We start from the raw sequence: 19,807 nt of genomic DNA on the forward strand, positions 1-19,807 counted from the left end.
TGTGCCACCCACCAACAGCACAACCACGACGAAAGATTTGCAAAAATGAAAACTTCCACAGTACAAAAGCGACTTTCATATCAAAACAGAAAGCCTTGAATCAGCTGAAGCGTAAAAGCTTCCCTGCGCATTTGCAATTAAATAAACACTGACAGGAGAAAAAGAAAAAAGGAATACTTTCAGATTCAACTAGCAAAAAAAAAATTCATTACATCAGAGCCAACACTAGACCAATAATTCATAGTGGGCCAAAAGTAGGGTGCATACATTAGACTTTTTAATTATCTTGTTTACGGAAGAGGAAAAAGTAAGAAGGAAGCAAAGAGGGAGGAAGTAAGGTGGAAGGAATGAGACATGGAAGGAGAAAGGAAGGAAGGAAAACAAGGAGATGAAAACAAAGGGGGGGGGAGGTTGATGCTGATAAGCAAGGAATCAAGGGAGGATAAGTCAAGAAGGAAGGACAGAAGGGAGAGAAGGAAGCTTGAAAGGTAGGAAGGATGGATGAAAGGAAGAAAACAAGGATGTTGAAAGAAGAAAAGGGTGGCCATTCCGTGCCTAATTCTAGTACATGATTTTGCTAATCCACAAATAAAAACACAATGTGCAAAGCTTCAACTTTTAAGATGTTGCTCCATATGAGAACAATATGAAAGTGTGCAGAGTGCGGCACGCACGCTAAGTTAGAACATCCATTAAGTGGGTCCCAAAAGGCGAGCCAAAATAAACCAGACGCCAGGATTTTCTTCTCTTTGCTGATGTGGATGGAGGAGGATGAACCGCAGCTGTAAACTTTCATGAATCACCTCTTATTACTGGAAGAAATATCAGCATGGCTTTTTTTTCCTGAGAAATACTTTGCAATCGGCGAATAGACGCGTTCTATAAGATTAGAAATAGTATGACATTCTTGATGATAACTAATTAAGGATTTTTATGCTATGTTAAGACAATTGTTTTGAGTTTTTCACTGCGGAAAAAAAACCCATTTCATTCACATATTTTTGTTCTCATTATTTGTTGTAGCAATGAGGAACAACTCAATGTCTGGTTAATCTTATGCTACCACTCAACCAGTCCTTCTAGTTAGTTAAACGGTGTTGGTCCACTTTTCTTTCTTATCTAATCAAAGCCTTTTTATCTTAATGTCCATCTGTCTAATCAGCGAGCTTTGTCCAGACAGCAAGGGGCCAATGTGAGGCTAACAGAACCCTCGGGCCTTCCCACTTATGGACACCATTTGTGGACTGGATGCGCCGTTTTTAAATTAAATGATTTTTTTAAACGTTGCCTTTAAATTGTTTGGCAGCTATTGATATCAAGCTAATCAAGACTTGCAAAATCCAGTAAGCCTTTGCCCTTATCTCAACCTCCAGCCCATTCTTGTGCAAATTGCGCCTTTGCCTTACAGTAACTCCCTCTCAACATGAGAAAGGGTCAGTAGGTGTGCTCATTTACATTAGTATTAATTAAGGCCCATAATGAGCTCAGCATGACGTGGCATTTCAATGCATTCCTGAAGCATTGTGCAAACTCTGCGGAGCTCTGGAACTTTGCAAGTCAAGCCCATTCGGATGGGCCGTGCATTGGAGGCGTGGGGGGGGGGGGGGGGGGGTAAAGGACTAAAAACACGTACTAAACCACATGTGACGTCCCCCACCCACACACATATACACTACTGGTGCTAATGGGAAGAAAACAGGCCGCTTATTGTTAAACGTCATAGAATAAAAAATGCAAATGAAGACAGAATCAGTACAAATTTATAAAAATAAGACTCTGCAGTTACATTTGGTGCAGTACATAAAAATACAGAAGTGAGTCATTTTCCATTGAAAATAATGGTTTCACCCACAAGGTGCACTTAATAGTCTACAAGCACAATTGTGTAAGAACAATCATCATGACACATTAAAAGTTAAATTAAGTTGTTAACAAAAGGATATAAATGAACTGGAATGATTTGAAATAATCTCATGGTGATTTAAGTGGTAGTATACAGCAACTTGTCTTTAACTTAACATTTCAAAGAATAACGTTTTTAAAAACAAGACGTGCCTCAAAAAAATGACAAATTGTATAAAATTGAATATAATAAAAGTCAGCACAAAGCGCTATTGAGGCATTTAACGCAACAAACTACATTCAGCATAGTCGTATTACTTTCATCCGGATATCACACAGACCATGAAAAGGTGCTTTCGAAATGGAAAAAGAGCAGTTGGTGTTTCTTTGCAAAGTCAAATTAACTTCTGGACTGGCATTTATTTAATTGCATTTATGGGTTTTTGAAAAATGTGAAGAAAAAAATATTATCACTAGCCTGTGGTGACGTAAACAAAAACAAAATTACAAAAAAAATCGACTTGCATGAACCGGCAAAAAATTAACCCAAAAAATTGCAATATGCGTGCCAGGCTACTTTGACTCTGGCTTTAAATGTTACATTAAGCTAACTAGTTGTTTAATTATATTTATTTACCTTCGTTTTATTCCCTAGACTGAGCTTTAATTACCAATTGACTTTAATATGCTACTGTCCTCTTACTAACCGTAGGCAGTGACATCATAATGATAGATTATGCTAACTTCTTGCTAAATCTAGCTTTATTTTCCACACTAATTAGTTCCTGGCCGTAGCTTTCCACACTAACTAGATGTTGCGCTTTATTTTATTCACCACACAGAGCTAAAACAAGCTCCCGGCTGTAGCTTCAAATGCTACCTTATGCAAACGAGCTAAATAAACAGACACACACACACACACATACGTTAAAAGCGGCGTTGTAAAGGTCCCATTCAGATCACAGTGCAGTTAAGCCCCAGAGCCATGAGAAAACACTTGGCACCTCAGCGCATCAGCCTGAGTATGTACTCCAATAAGACCTTGTTTTCTTTCCTCGTCCTCTGGCTTTTTGGGCTGATGCTGCGGCTCGACTTCTTACATCCAAGCCTACCAAAAGGGTTGGGGAGGGGCTGGCTTCACAAAAAAGCAGCAAATAAAGTCAAGGTAGTAAGATAAAAATAAAAGCACAAGGCTTTCTTTCCTTAATTGTATCTGAAAGGGAAATCCCTTGAAGTAGCAGTTGGCAGAAGCGGCGACCCGGCAGGCGTATGTAATGAGTCGGCCTCGAAATCCATCACATTTACTTGGATGCCGCGGGACTCGTCTAATTTAAGCGCAACGTGTCGCTTGCTTCACATCATCATCGGGAATCAATGAGCTCAATGCATACTCTTCTCTAAAATGAGAGGTCTCATCTGTGCGTCATATTTACACGGCTGTGCTTTTCTTCACATACACCTCAGAGGTTTCGTCAGGCACCAGAAGTTTGAAGCTGCTCCTGAAAGTGGCCAGTGGGCGACCTGCAGACAGAAACAAATAAAAAAACAGGTCAGCTATATTAGTAGTTAGCTACCATTAGCTTTAGAGTGTGCTATTCATGTCATGTTAAATAATCTATATTTAAGCTTAAATTGACCTGAAATGTAAATTTTGTTCACGTTAAGACAAAACTTGACCGACCTGTCCATGTTTTCTGTCCAGTCAGAGTAAAACTTGTGCACTGCGAGTGCGAGTTGCAAATGTACGCAGCCTCGCTGGCACTGTGGACGGACAAGACGCAGCCTTGTTGGCTGTAGGATGGCCAGCAGTGGTACTCTGTGTTCCCTGATGTTGCCATGCCTCTCGTCACGTTGTAATCTGAACACAACAACGCGACTCATGTAACCAAACGATGCCAAAGATTCATTGAGAAATACTGCACAGATTGTATGTCCATCCATTCATTTTATATTTCCACTCATTGTCCCAAAAAGACATCATGATTTGCACCTTTGGCCATTTTTGGACTTTTTTTTTTTACACAGCCAGACACACTTGGTAGTATTTGTTGTTTTAGCTGTTTAACATTTCCTCCTCTGTACCCAGTTGTTATTTTATAAACACTCGGTCTCATTAATAGCATAAACAAACAAACGATTGTTTTTGCCTTTGAAGCTTTTATGATGGCAGATGAATACATTCATTTCAATGATAATAGTTACAGATTAGAAACATATTGGATTTGACTGTGGTTCATTTGTGCGCCACACACAAAAGCAAACTACAATCAAAATAAATACTTGCCTTTGGTCCTTTTTAGTGTCGCTTTTTTTTTTCTCTCTCAATCCCTTTACTCAACATATCGTTAGCCTACCGCAACTTTTTTGTAATTGCACCATGCCTCTGCAGGACATCTTGAGCAATCTTCTTCGAGTGACCTGCCGCAACACATTGAACGCATCACCCCTTTTCGACCCAAACATTTGCCTTACATTAATCATCCTAATTCTTCTAGTCAGGCGGCCTGTCTTAAATCATCTGCTCCACATTAGCCATGAGAAACACACACACAAACACGCATGCGTGCACGCAGCCACAAGCTGAGTCTAGGAGTTCATAGAAAGGAGAGACTCTGTTACAAACTGCTAACCGTCTAAATGGTTGCAGTTGTGTGTGTGTGTGTGTGTGTTGTTGAGGGGCAAAAAGACACAAGGGTCAGCCTTCTGGGGATGAAGAGAGAAGGAGGAAAAACAAGGAGTGTTCAGAGGATCTTTCTTCGGGTGGGGAAAAAAAAATGAGGCCCGTTGTGAAGGGAAAAGGTGGCTGACCTCAGCTGTTCGGGCACCAGAGACGTATGGATGAAAGCTGTCTTTGTGCTTCACGCGGAGGGCGGGAAATGTTTAATGTATAGCGAAGCCGTGTTGCTTTCCAATGCTTCACTTGAAATGTTTTAGTATTGGCCTCAGCTGTGGATTTCATCGACGCAGAACGGACTTTACATCTGCGAGTCATTTCAAAGTAAGTTACCTGTTGACGCTCGACCTTTTTTTTTTTTCCAATTGCATCATTTCCAGGAAAAAACTTATACATACATTTTTGTAAGTTTCAATTTTTTTTTATTTTATAGAAAAAAATATACATATATTTTAGAAAGGTTTTTTTTTTCAAATGTATTTTTATTTTATTATTTATTTAAATTCACGTCATTATTGCAACAAAACATTTTTTATTGATTAAAAGGAAAAATGGTATGAATTACTTCAACAAATAATTGGGGTTAAAATTAAAAATTAAAAAAAAAAAAAGAAAAAATTCTTTATGTCTATTGGTGCAGCTTCACACAAGACCGCCCTAGTGTTAAGTGAAAGTGGCCAACTGGATGTCATGTGACTGCTCGTGACCTTCTCACCTTACTCATAGAAACGAACCTGCTCACTCCACTTTCCCACAGCTTACCCTATTATTATTTTTTTTTTAAATACTCAACTAAGCTTGCATATTAAGTCAGTCCAGACAACCTTGGTGCAAAAACTCCCACGCAGCAAATGTGAAATAATAAGACACATTTTTGGGTCTCTCTTATCGCGCTTCCAATCAGCTAAGCGGAGGCTTGACATGTGGCACCTCCCTGCGAAGCTAAAACATTCCCCGCTGGTGTTAGCTTCGGCGCCCGTGGCCTCTTTCCCCTCAATCTGCGATTAAATTCACAAAGAGCTGCTATATAAACAGTCCAGCATCTGGGGGGGGATGGAAACAATCTCACCACAGGAACGTGGCCAGTCTTTCTGTTATTAATATTTCATAGACTGCAAGGAAGGAGGTCTGGCAGTGGACTTAAATGTTTAGAGTTGGTTGGACACAACGATTTTGATGGTGAAAGTGAGGACGTAAGACTTGAGAGGTTCTTATTGATTTAAAAAGTGGCCGAACTTTCCGTGCGTCCCAAACCCCGACAGACATTCTGAGCCGGAGACACGCAGGATTAATCCCACTCTGTTAGTTTTGTCCTCTCATTCCAGCCGCCTAATAACCTGTCAAAACAACCCATGCGAGCCGGACCCCCACCCCCCTTAAACAGCACACACACACCTCCGAAACAAAATGAAAACAGAGGTGCAGACTGTGCCGCCTTCTCAAATAAGGCCCGGCATTGTGTCGGCCCAAGGGAGGTCAGCGTAGCGTGTAAGAAGCGAGCTTACCTCGAAGTATGGATGAAGACAGCTTGTCCAGGTGCAGGCCAGATTGATAAAGGTGCAGGATGTGCTCGAAAGCATCCAGCGTTTCGTTAATGTCGGCTTTCAGCTCACCTGAAAATCCGACGATACATGGAAAACAAATAGAAGCGGTAAGAAAGATGCTACATGCTAACTTGTACACAGCGCTGTTAAAAAACCCCAAAAACAAACGAATCCAAAGTATTTAATTGAAAGGTGTGTCTTCCTATTTTTTTGTTCACCGTGTATTCCTCGCAACTTGTATTCATTATCTTGTCACCTGTCAGCTCTTTGAGGAGCGTATTAAATAAAGCATTTAAGGCCTGTCATGACACGAGCTCAATTTGTGTGATCTTAAAACGACGTCGTGTTAAGGCGGCGCTCTCTCGCTCACCTGTGACGTTCATGATGTTCTGCACCAGGTGTGTGAGGCCGGGCGGAGCTTGGTGAGGCAGCAGGTAAGTGAAAAAGTACCTGTGAAGAAAAAGAAGAAAAGAGCACATCCATCATGGGACATGACTTGAAAGCATTAAAGCTGTCAAAGATCTGAAGAGCTGATCAAACGCGACGAGACTCGCTTTATGAATCATGCCCGTAAACCACAAATCTGCAGCACCCGTACGCCTTGACGAGCAACATTGTGTCAAGACATCCTTTATTCAAGAACTTGGGGTGGGTTGAAAAAAAAAATACAAAAAAAAATATGAATTACTTTGTCATCTACGCTAATTTCCGTTAGCCCATCTATGGCGATTAACAAAATGTATCATTAGGCTAGCAAACTTTCTTCAGATGAAATTATATGGTTTGGTTGAACATCTTGTGATATAATATAAATATATAATGTCTTGGTTTATGTATCACCTACTTCTTGAGTCACAAGCAGCTTGAAGCAAGCACACCTGACCTCTTTTTTTTGGAGACCAGAACGAATATGAGCGTGAGAACAGGCGCTAAGAATATTCGTATACAAGTATGGATATTTCTAGAGCAGAATGAGTGTCCCTCCGCTTACCTGTAGGCATTGTAAATGTTCATCTTCTCATTGAAGCCCTCACACACACCGCGAGCCGAACAAGTCAGGGTAAAATTCCGGTGCGGAAACTGCAGGGAGCAGTCGGCGTCGCAGCCGCAGGGTGTGTCGGCCGCGCTGGCATCATCCAGGTCGGTGAGCTTGAGCTCGCCCGACACCATGACGAACTGGCGGGGCTGAAAATCCAGCAGAGCCACCGAGCCTAGCGGAGAGCGTGACAAGAAGTGGAGGAGGCGGACTAAGTCCAGACACACCTGGAGGGACACGAGACAAAAGCCGTCTTCTCATTATCTCCTTCACTATTTGTTTAGCTGCAGAGAAGTAATCCTGTTAAGATAATGTAATGAGATGACAGCAGTAATCAGTTTATTGACATTAAAAACTCATTTATTATATCAACATTCTGCCCTCTTTATAAATCCCAGCTTGTTTTTTTTAAAATGTTTCCTCAAGGCTCAAAAAAGCACAGCAAACTGAAGGTATCAGCTGCACGTTGACAAACCGTGAAATGACTCTCCACATATGCGGCATGCATGTGTGTGTGTGTGTGTGTGTGTGTGTGTGTGTGTGTGTGTGTGTGTGTGTGTGTGTGTGTGTGTGTGTGTGTGTGTGTGTGTGTAAGACAGTACAAGTATACCGCAGTTCGTGTTTAGTACTGTAAAGCTTCGAGGTAGACGTCACTGGCACAGTAAAAACGGCAGTGGATGAAACCAGACACCGCTGGATTAGTGGAGCTCTCACACATGGAGCTGACACTGAGCAGTCTGAGCAGCACTGGGAAGGCTTTTTTTTTTTTTTTTAAACGCCCACTATATAGATTATGGATATATGGCATTCAACTTTTTTTCACCAATTTAGTTTTCCTGATTTATGGGGGGGGGGGGGGGGCGTGGCTAAAAGAGTGACTCCACGGTTGCCCCTCCCACCCTATAAAAGAACTCTATTTACATCAACGATCATATGACGCAACTACGACATGCCGTTAGCTCTCTGGCTAGCTATGCTTCCAAAAAAAGCATCTTCTCATTTGATAGTCCGCTGGCGTGGCTACTTTAGAGCACACCATTGTCCGCCTTGAGTGCATGCAGACATTATAGCCAGCGAGTAGAGCTTTTGAAAAACTTTTATGTTCAGCACCCACTGTTCAAAATGATGCAGTGTCAATGAGATACTTTTCATTGCACTTTATAATCCAAAATCAATAGGAGTGCTTGTTCTGAGTCTTTCCCTCTCACTCTCTGCTTTTATTTCAAACACAGCAGCACACACTCCCACACTTGGATCCCTGCAGTGTAAAAACGGCCTCTGTCGACTCCCACTGTGAGCATACCTATGATGGGGGTTGAGCTAAAGTCCTGCGTGTGGGTATGTATGTATGCTGAGATGACATTCCTAGCCTGCAGTGGATTAACTCCCGGTCCCATCTCCATTGCAAACCCGGCTTGATCGAATACACGGAAGGGGGACAGATGTTAGCGCTCCTAAAGTTTCACTCTTCATTTTGGCCAACTGGACGGCGGTTAAGCGACAAAGTATGAGAAGAGCATCAAGAGCTTACCCTGAAGCGGTCCTCCCAGGGGCTCTGGAGCAGCTGGAGCATCTGGAGAGGGTTCCCCTGCTCCAAGATGGCGGTCATTTGGGTTCCTGCATCTCCGGCGCAGTGACCGCGCAACTGTCGAAAACCACATTAAACTTTGTCATACATTTTGAAGAGTGACGAAAACTCAAAGCGGCTTTGAGAGTGGCGGGAATGAGGGGATGACGAGAGAGTACAGAGACACACTGTCTACCTCAGAAAAAAAAAAAATGTCACCCTAAAGGTCAAGAGGGGTCAATGGATTTAATCTAATTAGATGGAAAGGTCCTGCACAGCAACTGGCATTGTCAGCTGGCAGGCCCGAATGTGAGACAAAAGGAAGATGTGAGTGAATAATATGATTCTGCTTTTTGGTTATTTGCATGGAATTCATGAAAAGACTAAACACATTTGATCATAGGCCTTTGCTTTGTTGTGCATGCCGGAAAGGGGGGAAAAAAAAGTTCAAACTATTCCTCGTTAGATAACATGTTGCTTTTCATTGATTAAAGTTGCAAAAATGCTCTTTGTGACTGTTTTACACACTTGTTTGAAGTTGTTTTCGCATATTTAATAATTAAAGTGCTTGGCAGCCATTGACTATTGGCAGTAGAACACAAATGGGACACATTCATAGAATGGCCTAGAGACATTTGTATCCCAATAAAACACACTTAAAAATAACTTTTAAGCCTTTTACAAGAAAAGGAAAATTACCTAATGATTCACAGAAATTAATGACAAACGTTTTATAGAAGTTTCCTGTTACTCATAAGTCACAATTATTTCTTTCAGTTTGCCATTCTCCTCAAGCACTTTGTGAATATCCATCAACATTTGGCCTATTATTCATAGATAAATACATGTTAAAAAAAGTGAGCTAATAAAAAAATATATTCATAGAATTTTTGCACAAGTTTGAGTTATCTAAAATTGAGGCGTCGTTTTTTTTTGCAATAAATAAATAAATAAACAAATAAACAAATAAACAAATAAATAAACTCTTTTGTACCATACATCTCCGAAGAGAGATGATCATAATGAATAAAAACAAATAATAATGACGATAACAGTGATGAACGTGCACCTTGATGATGTTGGGATGCCGCAACCTGTGCAGGAGGACAACTTCCTTGCTGAGTTTGTAGGAGACCAGCTGACGGCATCCGAGCGGGTCCTTGAAGCCCTCCACGCACTTGCCCATGTCGATGCCGTGCTCGTTGACCATCTTGAGGGCCACCGGCTCTCCTCCGGCCAGCGTCACTTTCACTACCAGTTTAGTGTACCCAGACCCGAGCACCTCCAGCGGTTGCATGTCCAGCAGAGCTCCGCAACCCAGCGGAGTTCCAAGAGCGGAGGAACCACGGGTGAGCTCGCCCCACAAATTCGAATCCCAGGTGGAGAGCGGCTCCTTCTCGTGTCCGGGGGAAAGTAGTGGAAGGATTTCTAGGCGTCTTTGCGCGAGTTGGTGGCTCAACGCCGAGCGGAGAGAAACCAGCTCCTCATCCAGATCCTCGTGGCCGCTTCCGAGATGGCGCACGCTGCCAAGGAGCAAACACACTAGGAAGGACAGCACCGCCACGGACAGCACGGTGGCCGCGCGTAACGACTTGCCCACGGCGGCGGGCATGTTCCACCACGGCCAGTACAAGGAGGAGGACTGGTGGTGACTAGAGGGTGGAAAGGAGAAGTGATCAACTCCTTCTACCACCTCCTCCTCCTCCTCCTCCTCCTCCACCACCACCTCTTTGTGGAAACTCCCACTGGAGGTGTGTCCAGTCCGCGCGTAACTTTACACCCGGCAGGCCAACCAGCAGGAGTTCTCGTCAGCGCCCCATCATCATCATCAGCAGCAGCAGCCGCAGCTTGTTTCAATGCAAACTGGATTTCCTGCACAGACTTGATAAAGCAGACCATATTGTATGTTGCATTTTGGAGCATTGATGATAAAGTGAATCATCAACCGGCCCGTGTTGCCTTCAAACCAGACTCCTTCACAAATGAGTTCCTCATTGTGATTCAGTGATGCATTCATAGATAGAAATTAGGTCACATTACTAACATAAAAGAAAACCCTCCTTCCTGCTATGGTTCTCATTTCAAACCTCTAAACTGACTTTGATCTGGCCTTTTACTGGTCCATGTCTTTTCAAAAGGCCCCCTCGTGAGACTGTCAGGGTCCAGTGCCATGATTCCTATTAGGATGCAGAGCCAGACCAGCATCCATCCTGCCAGCTATCTCATTAATGCTCACTTGCTTGTCACACCCAGTGCTTCTGTTTTTAAGCCAGGGTGTACTATCTTGATGTTTATGCACTCAAATAATAATCAAAAGTCACTATTTCTACACGCATTACCTGAAAAACAATTTACTCAAATTTCTTTAAATCTGCCCCTTTTGCCCCTCCATGGTTTTCAATAGGGTTAAGGTCAGGGGGACCGAAATGGGAGGCGCTTGATTCTCTCATTGATTAGCCATTTCTACCATTTTTAGTTTGAGGTTATATAAAAATATAATCTACATTAATATGATTAATATGATTATTATCTTCAAAAAGGCACAATTCTCGTGATTTAATTAGATTGTGCAGGTGTACCTAATGTTGTGACCATGTCGAAGCAATACAATAGTGACGTCAACTTGCATCACCATTTGTGGATTCATCTCAAGACAGAAGCAGCAGGTTGTTTTCCGAACAACTGAGAGCCACTTGTATCTATCATAGTCGGTCCAATCCAGGCGGTTGGGCAGAACCAGGCGGGGTCCTCAACATCACCGCGCGTCCGCCAATCGGAGCGCAGCTCTGGGCAGATTAACCCACAGAGCGCCGGTGATGCTCCGAAGTAGCCCCAGAAACAAGACTCGCCTCCGAGACAGATGGAGACTGCTCGATATTTTGCTCAAAAGCTTTATCATATTGATCTACATCTTTTTATGATAATCAGGAGATTTAAATGAGCAGGAGATGGAGGCTGGCTCGACCACAGGGGACAGCACGGATGCGATAGTGATGGATGATTCTTCTACAGAGGAACGGGACACCCAAGAGGCTCATCATAGGTGGGTTTATTCGCGGAGTAATTACATTTTTTTTTAAGGAACCATCTTGCCGTGAATAATTATATGCACGTCGACCGTTTCTATTGTTTTGCCACGCTGGATGGACACTTAATTAGGTACGCCTACACATTCTAATCATTCTAAAGAGAACACAAATGCTGCTTTCAAAATGCAATTTATGAAACTGTATGTTTATGATTATTTTTTTTAGGGGCGGGGTTGTACAATTTGATAATATGCCACCCCTTTGAATCAAATGAGCTCAATATGCACCTTAAGTCAATGCAGTTGGATTCAATACAGCAGCCAGATGACAAAGATTCATTTCAATACCACAAGTCAATTCAAGCTAAACATTCATATTCGTGATAAAAGTCCAGATGGTGCAGGTGTAGCTAGATTTTTTTGGGTGCATTAAATCAGTGTTTACCTTGATTGAACCGAGGTCAATTAAAAAAAAAAATCACAACATATCCCTCAGAAAAACATTACAAAATGTATATACGGAAATAATTGTGGTTCTATTTCTTTTTAGATTTACTTACAGTGTAAAATGACAATAGCATTTGTTATTTTTAACTTCTGCCATCTAGAGGAAGAGTATTTATTTTGTTCTGGTTGTCACTATACATTGCTGGAATCAATAGAATCAAAGGCACATTTAGTACAGCCAATATTTTTGGGAGTAATTGAGTGAAATCGGATCTCCTACCGTGGTTGGAAATCACTGTGTCCTAAAATTGGCTGGCGACCAGTCCAGGGTGTACCGATAGGCTTCTCCTCCCGACAACTCAAAAAAGTGGAATAAAAAAAAGATGGACGGCTGGAATAATGGAAAAAAACATTAATACGCTTTCATCTTGCTCGATAACATTCCTCAGAAGACTTGCAAAACTGCAAAGCAGCAGTAATAAAAAAAATACAACTATTCCCCTCTAATTAAAAACACACAAAAATCTACAACATCTGGGAATGGTGTACCTAATAAATCAGAACTTTTTTATTTTCTGCATTCGAGCGTGCGCAATTAGTTTCGCCTTGTGTCAGAGTGCGGTAAGAATTTACATTCCAAGCACGGTGTGAAACTGGCTCGCACCTTCCTGGAATATTTTTGCACTCGTCGTCTGAAATATTGATGAGTCAGATTGCTCACTTTCCTCCACTGCTGTGCTCATTTCATCAATACGAGCAGACACGGTTAGAATTGGATTCTTTGCATCATGTTACAGGTCATACTGTACGTTTCCTCCATCATTTCGCCTTATTAGGGGAAGGCACATTAACGAATGTGAGGTCACTCGCTGGTGTAGATTTACTGCGTCGCCATAGTGACACGACAGGAAGTGCGGTCGCATCTCGGCCGTGGTGGAAAAACAAGCAGACAGCACAATTATGCCTTCTTCTGACGCACAACTCCAACACAACCTATTTGATATTTCTCATATATCTTTTTTTTTTATTATTATTTGAATAACCTTGATTTAAACCAGTTTAGACTGTATGGATTTTTTTTTTAAAGCTCATCCATTTTTTTATATCACAGTGTGTCTGTTTTGTATGAAAAATAAGAAAACAAAGAAGTCCTGCTGCCTGGTGCTGCTTATGTTCAGTAATTAGTTTACAAAGCTGGATGGTGGCCAGATAACCCAAGCAAGCGCAGTTGCCATCCATAAAAAGCCCAAAGCTCCATAGATACACAAGGATGTGGTGTCTAACTGTCCTGTATATCAGTATTTGATGATCTCCATTTCCTGCTTTCTTCTTGAATTGCTCGCTGCCAGTTGTCACAATGCGGCATTATTCTTAGCCTCATTAGTTCGACTCAATAACTGTGGGGGAAGGAAATCTAAAAGGCAAGCCAGGAATAAAACTGGAAATGTCAAATTTTTTTTTGTCATTCTCCTCCACAGCGGGATTCCGGTCCTATCGTTGTGCCCCCCTGACACGGTGTATGGGCAAGAGAGCAATTTGAATGCCATCCGAGATGATCGGGAGCTATGTGACAGCTGCGGCAGCCTCGATGGACCTTCGTCATCCAGCCGGCTTTATTACCAAGTACGTTGTCAAATATGCTGATCTTTTTTTTGCACTGCTTGAAAATAAAATCCGTTCAGGTTCCTCAGGGTCAAGCTCAGCTCCGTAAATGCCCCCACTGTGATCCCTACGATGCTCTCAAAGCAAATACCGAGTCAAACAGTAGCAGCGGCGCTCGGACTGAAACCGGTTCGGTGGTCCCGATGGGTCGTAGTTCACCACACGGGACGTCTCGGCAACACGCGGCGGTCAGATGCCATTGGTTGCACGGTGAAGGCGGCGCACAGAGACCGACACAGCGGCACGTGGTGACGCTTGGGTGTGTTGACTGATTTGGTTTCTTATGCTAACTAGTTGCCTTGTTGTGTGTTTATAAATAAAATTGGCCTTGTCTTGCTGTCATTAACAGGGATGGACAACTTTACTGCTTTGTGCAAAGGTGATAAACATCTCCAGATTTTCCCCGCCAGCATGTCCAACTTGCAAAATCAAATGCAATGATAGAATTGTAAGAAAGACTTACTCTGACAGCTTCTTCTTGGCTTCTGCCTCCACTTGACAGTTATTCCCGGATGCTGGTGGACTACCCGTTAGAGGTTCTCCTGGGATGTGCCTTGCTGTTACTTGGATGTTCTCTGGCTGGTCTTCTCATTGGACCACTGCCGGACTTCTCTGAGCCTCTGCTGGTGAGTGATTGAGAATTTAGCTTCATGATATTTGGATCATGTACAGAAATACAGGAAGTCCATTCATGATGTTCAAACAAGACTAGGAAATGTGTTGAATGTTGAAATCTTGAGCAATTTTTTTTAGCTTCATTATTTTTAATCTTCTCTGTGACATGTGACTTTTTAATTTTTGCATTCTTCTCTGTGACACAAGTGACTTTTTCTAAAATGACTTTGGTCTCATCTCCATGATTAGTCACAATGCTGCTCTAAATGAGATCAAATGACACGCTCTGTAATTTTGATGAATTTAATTAAAGAGGTAAGGCATTCATTCCCACAGGAGCTAAATGGATTAACGAGAAAAATTAAATGTCCTGTTCTTGGTGTTAGTTAAGGACAAGCCACCTCTAATGGAAGTGCAACCGACAACGTCTGTACGACGCGACGGCCCATCTCCAGCACTTTTTGTGCGTGTTGTGTTTTTCTTAAGGGCTTTGAGCCAAGAGGGACCGACATTGCGGTTCGCCAGTCCAGCTTGTCCAAACTGCGGGAGAACACCGGCCCGGGAAAACCGTTGTCTCTTTTGCCATTGCAGCTCAGTAAAAGGTCAGAGGAGAGTTTGATTGGAAAGCGCACAAGCCTTTTATTTATTTTTATTATTATTTTTTTTTTTAAAACGTTATTTACTTTGAAATGGTGAAGCAGCAAACAATAAATACATTTCTGTAATTTTTTGCAGTGGAGACGAGATCCACAACACTACTGGAGTTCGATTGAAGAGGATGCTAGCCAGAGACTCAACTTCCGAGTCTTTCCTTTGCGATGCACCTGGTGAGCTGAACTATTTATTTTTATTTTTATTTTCTAAAAACAAAATAAAAAAATATTCAGTCATTTACAGGTTGAGAGCTGAATAATTTCGTCTGATCAATTATACGAAACACAGAATTGTTTTGGATGTGAAAAAAAAAAAAATGACTCATAGGTTGCCACATTCTATGTCGCGTCCATCTGTCCCTTGCTCACAGGCCAGCATTTGGCACAGCTCGTGTTCCGCTCCGAAAGTTCAGCCAGTCTCTGGAGTCTCAAGGCCATCCATGCCATGTGCAAGATGGAGGAATCCAGGGTAGGATCTCATCTATACTAAGTCTTCAAATCAATTTCATCATATTTATCAATTAAGGCTTGGTCAAACTTCAATGAAAGTCATCATCTATTTTGAATTCCTCTGTGCCATTTCCTCCTATGAAACTTAATTGCTTAATTAGTCGTGGAATGTTACCCAAAACATCTCCCTTGTTTATCTCAGATACGCTCCCAGGCGGGATTCGAGGATGTGTGCCAGCAACATGTGAGAAGCGAGACTGAAGCGACATCAGGAAGTGTCTGCTGTCCCAGTTGGTCCTTGGGAAATTACTTAGCCGCTCTCACCAATGCTTCTTGCTGCCTGGGCCTAACCTCACAACAGGTAGAAAACACACGGGGGCGGAGCCTAAAGCTCCCTTTTAATAATCATTTCCAATCTATTATTTCCCCTCAGGTCTCCGAGGCTCTGAACCTCCTCCGGAAATGCGCTCCTTACTACCACGATGGCCATCTGGTGGAAAGTTGTTTTCAGCGACCCAAATACGGCGGCTGCTCTTCCGTCCCGTCACGTTGCAAACAAACCCGCATAGTGTTCCAAATCCTTCACTTCCTGGTTGATAAAGATTTCCTCGGACCGCAGACGACCGAATATCAGATCCCCACCCTCAAATACAGTCTTGTGTTTCTCCCGGTGACCAAGGGGGAACAAATGATGGAGATCTACATGAGGAGTTTAAAAGGACAAGATCTAACGTATAAGAATACCACAATCACCGGCATGGACCTGGGAATCAAGCAGAGCCTGTTTAAGTATTATCTAGCGAGAGATTCGATCTTCCCCGTCCTTGCAATCGTTTCTCTTCTTCTCACAATGGCTCTCTATCTTCACTCTGTCTTCATGGTGGCATTATCTGTGGTAGCAATCAGCGGTTCCCTCCTCACTTCCTATTTCCTCTATAAAGTCGCATTTCGTCTGACTTTCTTCCCGCTGGTTAACCTTTCGGCGGCGTTAGTACTTCTGGGAAGTTGCGCCAATCAAGTTTTTATCTTTGTGGATTTCTGGAATATGCAGCTGGCCCAGAAACCTTCAGCGTCCTTGGAGAAGAGAGTGCATAGAGTTTTGCAGGAAATTGGTTATTTGATATTAGCTTCGGGGTTGACGTCCAGCGCGGCGTTTTGCGCCGGTTATCTTAGCAGCATCACGGCTATCCGATGTTTTGCCGTTTATCTTGGGACTGCCTCGTTTATTAGTTCGCTCTTGGTACTTGTCTGGCTGCCGTGCTTTTTGATCTTACGTGAACGTTACACGGAAGCATCCTCCGCGTCGGCGCAAGGGTGGAAGCCATGTTGCGCCAAAAACCCAGGCGGCTTCTGGGACGCAAGCTCACGCAAGAGGTTCTTGTTTACATTCGGACAGAAGCTGCGAGAATTAAAAGGAGGTCTCGCCGATACGTCGAATTTAGTGTTCCTCAAAATCTTGCCTTGTGGAGTTGTGAAGTTCCGATACATCTGGGTGTGCTGGTTCGCCGTGTTGGCCGTAGGCGGCACCTACATGTCCTGTTTTGATCCTGGAATGAAGCTACCGACACTAGACGGGGCGATCGCTCAACTTTTCCGCTCCAGTCACCCGTTCGAGCGATACGACGCGGAATATCGTCACATGTTTATGTTCAACAGACAGACCAATGGAGAAGATAAACCCGTGACCCTGACGCTCGTTTGGGGCCTCCGGCCGGTGGATAACGGAAATCACTTCGACCCAAAAAGTAATGGCTCTTTGGTTCTGGATCCGGATTTTAGAATGAGTCAACCTCGTGCTCAGGTATGGTTGAGGGACTTGTGTGGACACGTGGAAAATCAAAGCTTTTATTCGCCGGCTTCCAGCGAGGACAAAGAAGCCATGATAGATAACATCTGTTTTGTGGAGCAGCTGTTACACTGGATCTCCTTCAGAAGATGTTCAGAGAGCCATATTTGCTGCAACAACATGGCTTTCCCTTTCCCCCCTGGTGTTTTCGAAAAGTGCCTGAGCATGATGTTGGCGGAGAGGTACGCCGAGGGTCATTTGGCGCACGGCGGCGTCTATTTCCAAGCAGATGGACGGATCGTCGCCCTGGTGCTGGAATTCAAAACGACATACCGCTACAGCTTCAACTTCAGCCAAACAAATGTTTTCTACAGGGAAACCTTGGAGTGGTTCAACAAAGAAATATCAGGGGCACCGCCAGGGTTGGAGAACGGCTGGTTCATCAGTCAGTTGTCTCTTTTTGACCTCCAGCGAGCCTTGAGCTCGGAGATGTTGGTGGTAGCCGGCGCCTCTGTGACTCTCACGTTTGCTTTGCTGCTCTTGACCACTTGTAATATTCCGCTAAGTTTGTACGGAACCGCGGCGGTAGGCGGTAGTGTGTTCCTCACTGTCGGACTCCTAGTTCTTCTGGAATGGCAACTGAGCGGCATCGAGGCTCTCCTCATTTCATCCGCCGCCGGCTTATCGGTTGACTTTGTGGCCGATTATTGTATTTCCTATTGTTTTGCGCCGCATTTGGATAAAATAGGAAAAGTGGCGCATTCGACTAAAAGGATGGGCTGTCCCGTAGCAATCGTTTCCGGGGCCTTTTTCTGCACCGGTGTCATCATGTTGCCTTCGACGGTCTTGCTTTTCAGGAAATTGGGAATTTTTTTGTTTTTGGTGAAATGTGTAGCATGTGGATTTGCAACCTTCTTTTTCCAATCACTGTGCTGCTTTTGCGGTCCTCAGAAAAACTGCGGGAGGATTCCTCTCCCGTGTTTGTCGGATCCGTCGGACGGGATGTTATCGTGTTGTTCGGGAGCCGAACCGGGCCCGGTGTCTACTAACGGAGCTTTAGGAAGAGCTAGAGAGAAGACTTATGACAAAGACACGGGTCGTTACCTCTACCCAAATCAACAGAAGCTGAAACAGACGGGAGGGGGAGGCGGGGACAGGGGGCCGGAGCAGTACGAGCTCCAACCTTTGGCCTATCGACTAAGTGACAGCTTTGAGAACAGCACTTGTACCAGCAAGCTGTCAAACAGGCCGTCCGTGCTTTCCGATGAGATCGAGTATTGCGGGAGGGAAGCCTCCTCAGATGGGGAACGTGGGGAGATGTGTAGCCGGCAAGGACCCCCGGCTCTGCAGACCTCATCGCCATACAAAGACAACCCAAGAAGGTCTACAGGCCTGGAGAAAGATGACGTGACCGGTGGCAAGAGGCTGTGTAAAGCCTGCCAAGATCGGTGTCATTCCGTGCAGCAGTGGACCAATAAAACATTTTCATCCTCGTCTAGCATGGATGAAACTATCGTTAGCCACACGCTGGAAACCACCGACCAAGCGTGTCTGTGCGCAGAAGATCACACCACAGATGAAAGACTCCTTCATCCCTCCTCGCAGTCTGTGAGCTCCTGCGAGTTTCTGGATGCTTCCAATGAAACGTGTTTGAGTGACATTGAAGCGGGTTCTTCTAATGCTCAGCAAAGCGATGGAGATGCTCAGTTACAACCGGGACACCTGAACGGGAAGAGAGACACACTACGTCTTTCCCTCAGAGAAACGGTTTATGAGATGTGCGGGAAAAGTCGGAGCAGTCAGGTGGAGAATATTGTTATTTTACCAAACAGTAAACCAGACCTACCAGATGTTTGGATCAAGAGGGATGGGCAACGAGATGATACACTTTAAGCATGAATAGGACATATATATGGAAAATAACTCATTAGGCCAACAAAAACATTCTTGTCAAATGACAAAGCACGAATTGGAATATTTTCAGAATTATTTCCAATTCAGTAAGACACCAGCATGATAAAATAGTGACTGAAGTCATTTTGATAAAACTTGCACTACGTTGTAGTACTTGTAGTTACAATCTGAGTCAACAGAGGGCGCCGTTGACCAGACAATAACAAAGATACTGTTTGCGCTTAAATTAGAAGTCTTGTGTGCCAAAATTGAGACAAACCAGTCTGAATCATGATAAAGAATATTTCAAGTTGGTTGGACAACCATTTTTGTCCCTTGTAGCCATTGAGGAAGTCAAATGTCTGTTAATTGTTAAGACTTGTAAACAGTGGGGGGAGAAAATAATCTATGGGGTTTATGCTTTAAGTATTGTTTGGGTTTCAGTGCGTAATGATCCCTTAAAGTGTGTTTGAGTTCTGATAATGAAAGAAGAGTAATTGCTGACAATGCAGTATTTTAAGAGGTAATTATTGGAACAGAAATGCTTTATCTATAGCCAAACTTGTGTTTCTTTACAAAACAGATATGATAAAACAGTGCCAAACACCTT

At 43.3% G+C, this 19,807-nt stretch overlaps 2 protein-coding genes across 3 annotated transcripts; one reads left to right on the top strand and one right to left on the bottom strand.

Moving 5' to 3' along the window:
- Positions 1 to 1,744: 1,744 nt before the first annotated feature.
- Positions 1,745 to 12,529, bottom strand: pkdccb (protein kinase domain containing, cytoplasmic b). The gene is made up of 8 exons (XM_085931374.1): positions 12,419 to 12,529; positions 9,733 to 10,544; positions 8,628 to 8,741; positions 7,052 to 7,323; positions 6,431 to 6,510; positions 6,022 to 6,129; positions 3,524 to 3,700; positions 1,745 to 3,363 (listed from the first exon to the last, which is right to left on the bottom strand). Exons 2-8 carry the CDS (start codon positions 10,273 to 10,275, stop codon positions 3,272 to 3,274), a joined length of 1,386 nt encoding a protein of 461 aa, XP_085787500.1. The 5' UTR covers positions 10,276 to 10,544; positions 12,419 to 12,529; the 3' UTR covers positions 1,745 to 3,271.
- Positions 11,612 to 19,231, top strand: disp2 (dispatched RND transporter family member 2). 2 transcript variants are annotated; one of them, XM_085931366.1, is made up of 10 exons: positions 11,612 to 11,706; positions 13,617 to 13,761; positions 13,821 to 14,059; positions 14,150 to 14,179; positions 14,303 to 14,426; positions 14,902 to 15,028; positions 15,156 to 15,242; positions 15,440 to 15,537; positions 15,721 to 15,879; positions 15,952 to 19,231. In XM_085931366.1, exons 1-10 carry the CDS (start codon positions 11,612 to 11,614, stop codon positions 19,195 to 19,197), a joined length of 4,350 nt encoding a protein of 1,449 aa, XP_085787492.1. In that variant the 3' UTR covers positions 19,198 to 19,231. The 2 variants fall into 2 exon arrangements, with proteins under 2 accessions (XP_085787492.1, XP_085787493.1); XM_085931367.1 differs by having other exon boundaries at positions 14,902 to 15,017; positions 15,151 to 15,242.
- The last annotated feature ends 576 nt before the right edge of the window (positions 19,232 to 19,807 follow it).

Source organism: Syngnathus leptorhynchus, chromosome 15 (assembly GCF_054491065.1).
Source record: "Syngnathus leptorhynchus isolate UIUO chromosome 15, UIUO_Slep, whole genome shotgun sequence".
NCBI classification, from domain to species: domain Eukaryota; kingdom Metazoa; phylum Chordata; class Actinopteri; order Syngnathiformes; family Syngnathidae; genus Syngnathus; species Syngnathus leptorhynchus.